The 5,921-nt window shown below is 33.4% G+C and overlaps 1 protein-coding gene across 1 annotated transcript; it reads left to right on the forward strand.

The window, feature by feature from the left end:
- The first annotated feature begins 2,200 nt into the window (after positions 1-2,200).
- On the forward strand, positions 2,201-4,242 carry LOC118648159 (nucleolar protein 10-like). Its single transcript, XM_036294462.1, has 3 exons — positions 2,201-2,231; positions 3,553-3,818; positions 3,942-4,242. Exons 1-3 carry the CDS (start codon positions 2,201-2,203, stop codon positions 4,206-4,208), a joined length of 564 nt encoding a protein of 187 aa, XP_036150355.1. The 3' UTR covers positions 4,209-4,242.
- The last annotated feature ends 1,679 nt before the right edge of the window (positions 4,243-5,921 follow it).

Genomic DNA, 5,921 nt, shown 5'->3' on the forward strand with positions numbered 1-5,921 from the left:
TTGGTGCTCGCCAGATTATTAGACTAAAATATTCCTCAGACATCGTACTATCAAAAAACACAAAGATCCGATTTTGGTGCTAACTGCATAATGTCAAAATTAATTTGTTTATCCCGCGAGCGCGCTCGACGCGCTCTAAAGTTCGTTCCCCCATCGTCAAAAAATTTGGTGCTCGCAAGATTATTATACTAAAACATTCCTCAGACATCGTACTATCAAAAAACACAAAGATCCGATTTTGGTGCTAACTGCATAATGTCAAAATTAATTTGTTTATCCCGCGAGCGCGCTCGACGCGCTCTAAAGTTCGTTCCCCCATCGTCAAAAAATTTGGTGCTCGCAAGATTATTATACTAAAACATTCCTCAGACATCGTACTATCAAAAAACACAAAGATCCGATTTTGGTGCTAACTGCATAATGTCAAAATTAATTTGTTTATCCCGCGAGCGCGCGCGCCGCGCTCTAAAGTCCGTTTTCCCATCAAAAAATTTGGTGCTCGCAAGATTATTATACTAAAACATTCCTCAGACATCGTACTATTAAAAAACACAAAGATCCGATTTTAGTGCTAACTGCATAATGCCGAAATTAATTTGTTTATCCCGCAAGCGCGCTCGGCGCGCTATAAAGTCCGTTTCCCCATCGTCAAAAAATTTGGTGCTCGCCAGATTATTATACTAAAACATTCCTCAGACATCGTACTATTAAAAAACACAAAGATCCGATTTTAGTGCTAACTGCATAATGCCGAAATTAATTTGTTTATCCCGCAAGCGCGCTCGGCGCGCTATAAAGTCCGTTTCCCCATCGTCAAAAAATTTGGTGCTCGCCAGATTATTAGACTAAAATATTCCTCAGACATCGTACTATCAAAAAACACAAAGATCCGATTTTGGTGCTAACTGCATAATGTCAAAATTAATTTGTTTATCCCGCGAGCGCGCTCGACGCGCTCTAAAGTTCGTTCCCCCATCGTCAAAAAATTTGGTGCTCGCAAGATTATTATACTAAAACATTCCTCAGACATCGTACTATTAAAAAACACAAAGATCCGATTTTAGTGCTAACTGCATAATGCCGAAATTAATTTGTTTATCCCGCAAGCGCGCTCGGCGCGCTATAAAGTCCGTTTCCCCATCGTCAAAAAATTTGGTGCTCGCCAGATTATTATACTAAAACATTCCTCAGACATCGTACTATTAAAAAACACAAAGATCCGATTTTAGTGCTAACTGCATAATGCCGAAATTAATTTGTTTATCCCGCAAGCGCGCTCGGCGCGCTATAAAGTCCGTTTCCCCATCGTCAAAAAATTTGGTGCTCGCCAGATTATTATACTAAAACATTCCTCAGACATCGTACTATTAAAAAACACAAAGATCCGATTTTAGTGCTAACTGCATAATGCCGAAATTAATTTGTTTATCCCGCAAGCGCGCTCGGCGCGCTATAAAGTCCGTTTCCCCATCGTCAAAAAATTTGGTGCTCGCAAGATTATTATACTAAAACATTCCTCAGACATCGTACTATCAAAAACACAAAGATCCGATTTTGGTGCTAACTGCATAATGTCAAAATTAATTTGTTTATCCCGCGAGCGCGCTCGGCGCGCTATAAAGTCCGTTTCCCCATCGTCAAAAAATTTGGTGCTCGCAAGATTATTATACTAAAACATTCCTCAGACATCGTACTATCAAAAAACACAAAGATCCGATTTTGGTGCTAACTGCATAATGCCGAAATTAATTTGTTTATCCCGCGAGCGCGCTCGGCGCGCTCTAAAGTCCGTCAGCTGACGAGGGAAATCGATATATTGATTTTTCTGAATAAAGCTCGCGTTCACACATGCGAGCTCGCATTCGCTCTTAACAATATGTTAAAGATTTTTGCTTGGGATATTTCTCTGTTTCGCTGCTGCGGCGAAACATTAAGGTTGAACAGTTGATAAACGTGTAAGGCTACCGATTTCTTTGTGATGCCGCTGCCCCTTTCTGGCGCGACGTCGCGACGCGTCGGCTAGATGCAACGGAATTACGGCGGTGAAAACGAAAGAATAGCTAATTTTTTCGTTAGCTCCTCTTTTGTAAAATCTGTAAGTAGGCGGAGTTATAAGGACATAAGGACCATTTGCGATAGTCCTTCTTTCTCAGTTTGGTGTTGGACTCTGTAGCGTGTACTTCGTTCTTCCAGTTCAAAAATGATGAACCCGTTCAACAGTAATACGACAGGTAATATATATCATGTAGTAATAATGGTATTTCTCTCTCTCTCCCTCTCACTCTCTCTCTCTCTCTCTCTCTCTTCTCTCTCTCTCTCTCTCTCTCCTCTCTCTCTCTCTCTCTCTCTCTCTCTCTCTCTCTCTCTCTCTCTCTCTCTCTCTCTCTCTGCGCGCGTGCGTGCGTGCGTGCGTGCGTGTGTGTGTGTGTGTGTGTGTGTGTGTGTGTGTGTTCTCTCTCTTCCCTCTCTTTCTCACTGTTGATTTAATTAATTATTGAATACGTAAATCCCGTGCATAAAAATATTAATAAAAATTTGAATGTTATTTTGAGCAATGAGCCAAATCGGATTTTGTATTTTGAAATTAATATAACCGTTTATTCAGATTTTAATATTATAAGAAACGTTTCGATCTACTTCAGACCATTCTCAATGCTATGTTGTACAAAATAGTTAAAAGTAATGTTAATATGATTAAGGATGTATATTTAAATTTCTTGGAAAGTTTTTTTTTGTGAATAAGAAAATAATTTTTCATAAGAAAATCATTTTTCTATTCTGATTGATGTCAATATTTAGTTACATTAATTTCAACATTAAAAATCCGGTTTGGCTCGTAGTCTACAATTACATTTAAATTTTGATATAATTTGAGTTTTATTATCTTATTATTATTATTAGAATTTTAATATTAAATTAACGTGTACAATTAGACAGCAATTAATTTTTGTTTTCTATTGTTTTTGCCTTATTATGTCTATAAGGAGTAAGTTAATTAAAATGCATGATATTAAAATTCGACTTATAGAGCCAATGAATAAAGAAATTAGCATTCTGTTCGATTTTTGCACATTTCTTTTTATATTGAATATTTTTTACTTTTGACTAGATTAAATTATAAGTTGGTTCTACTACCACACAATGAATGTAAAAATGACAGCATCACCGTAGAGAAGATTGTTAACACATATTTTGATAGCGTACATTATATTATATATTATATAATTTGTGGACATGTGTCATATGCGCGTAAATGTGTACGTAACATTATGCGCATCATATCACAAGCGCGCGTGTGTGTGCATTTATATGATATATTAAATATAATGTGGGCAAACGGAACCCTAAATAAACAAATTAGCTAATTATTAAATTATAATTTTAATTTGGTCAAAGACATTAATAAAATATTAGTTAATATTAGTTAATGTAATTATTATACAAAATATTGGATTTTACTTAATAGATTTTACATGAATAAAAAATTCATTTAAAAAATTGTTTAATAATTTCTTTGCTTTTCTACATTTTATTTGAATTGCTATATTGTAGGCGTTCTAAAAAGACGTCCTGGTAGAGCCGCATTAAAGCGCTCTCGACAGAAGTGTAGAGATAGGCGTAAAGAGAGACAACTTTTAGGTCAAAGAAAACTATGTCGACGTGGTGTGCAGCAGTCACAAACGTCAGGGCAACAGGAGTCAGGGCAGCAGCAAGAGCCAGGGCAGCAGCAAGAGTCAGAGCAGCAGCAAGAGTCAGGGCAACAGCAAGAATTAGGACAGGAGTCAGAGCAAGCACAACAGCAGCAACAATTACAAAATGTAATAATATTATATATATATATATTCTTTTTAATATTAATAGGTAATTCAAAGGTAGTTAAAAAATTTTTAATTTTTGATTCTTTTTTTTCTAATTTGAATAACTATTGTATGCAACAACAGCAGCAGTCTTCACAACAGTCACAGCAGCGCATTATAGAAATACGCAATCAAATAATGGCATTAAGACGGGAACTTCAGCAGGAGCAGCAAAATGCAGGAGGTCCTAATTATTATCGTGGACGCGGTGGTGGTCATATTTATATTCGTGGTCGTGGTCGTGGTCGTGGTCGTGGTCGTGGTCGTGGTCGTGGTCGCGGTCGTGGTCGTGGTCGTGGTCGTGGCGACACAATTATCATTTATCAAAAGGAGGCTAGTTTTTATTTTTGAACACTTATTTTTATGTAACAACACATGTTTATAAAATTAAAATTATTAAAATGTAACAATTTATAAAAATAAAATTATTAAAATGTAATGTATGTTTTTTATAAACATTTTAAAATTTAGAGTAGAATTGTAAAAGCTGTTTTGTAAAAAAAAAATATATATGAAACTTTTTACAAAAGATACAAACTAATATTTTTAGAGCAAGAGATAGCCATATATTTTTATTCCCGTTATATACTTGTAAAATTTTTTAGTTTTTTAATTTTTTTTTATACTTTGCTAATTTATTCTTGATAATATGACTTAATAATTTGAGCTTATGTTAGACGGTTTATCATTTGTGGAAATTCATAGTATTATGATATTAATTAATAGGAAAGATAATAAAAAGGTATAAATATACACATTTATTTTATTTATTTGTATACTTTATTTTCCTTTTATACATTACATACAGAGTAATTATATTACATACAGAGTAAGCAAGTAAATTAATATGGCAGTTCCACGCTCCTACACAGTTATGCGTGAACGCTCAGTTATATATAAAAATATCTCTTGAAAATTGCTGATCACTGTGCAAATTATATAAATAATATAGACACGTTATTTATATATTTAATAGAGAAATGATATATCAAATAATATCAAATATGACATAATATGCAAATAATTATATGCTCATTATATAAATTATAAATATTGTTATAAATTGAAATTAATTTTTTAATATAAAAAGATTGTTTATTATAAAATATTAAAATATATGTATAAAATATTTACACTCGTAAAAATTATATTACATACTACACTTATTTATATAAATAATTTTATATCAATAAAAACATGAAATATAAACGTGAATATATAATTTAATAAATATATTATTTGAAAACAATATAAATGAATTTATAAAACACAATGATTTAGCCCTTTTCATTGAGAATATTTTCAATTATAAATGTTACTATAGGTTTTCTTATCTTGTCCAGATAATTATGATTGCATAGTAACTATTGCAGTTCACAATATGAATTTCACTTGTAAATATTACGCGAATGCTAATTCAACAAATAGCCTTACAGAAACGTAATACTGGCAGTATTAAATTTGCCAGTAATTATTTTGAGTATTAAAGAAACTGTTTTTAGTGTTAGCAACGATCCAAAAAACATTTTCAGAATCTGACTTAACTTTGTGATTTGAAGCTTGCTCTCTTTCCTTGGGACAAATATTATCTTCCCGAGAAGAAAAACTTAACGGAGCTTTTCTCCTGCTAGCGAGGCTTTTCGGCGGGCCTATATTAAGGAGAGCGCGGGTCGATAGATAGATTCTCTCTTGATTGTAAGTATTAGACACGGGGACCATAATAAAGAGACTGCAAGACTGATACGTTTGACTTTGACATTGCCTACAGACATATTTTACTCCTTTCGTTTCTCTTACTCAGGCCTACATTAGTATTTTTAATACTCAAAATAAGTATAAATACTGGTAAATTTAATACTGCCTGCTGTAAAAGTAATTTCTCAATAATAAATAAACAGAAAAAATTGATAATAATGGCAGTTCACGATTTCACAAGATTATTCTGCGAACGCATTATCTTTTGTTGCATTTTAAATATGCATTATATTTATTACTTGCTGTATGTGATCAATCGTTCACGCTCTCATACGATCATTGCGTGAACGCATTTATATTCTAACATAT

This window comes from Monomorium pharaonis, unplaced genomic scaffold (assembly GCF_013373865.1).
Source record: "Monomorium pharaonis isolate MP-MQ-018 unplaced genomic scaffold, ASM1337386v2 scaffold_25, whole genome shotgun sequence".
In the NCBI taxonomy this organism is placed as follows: Eukaryota; Metazoa; Arthropoda; class Insecta; order Hymenoptera; family Formicidae; genus Monomorium; species Monomorium pharaonis.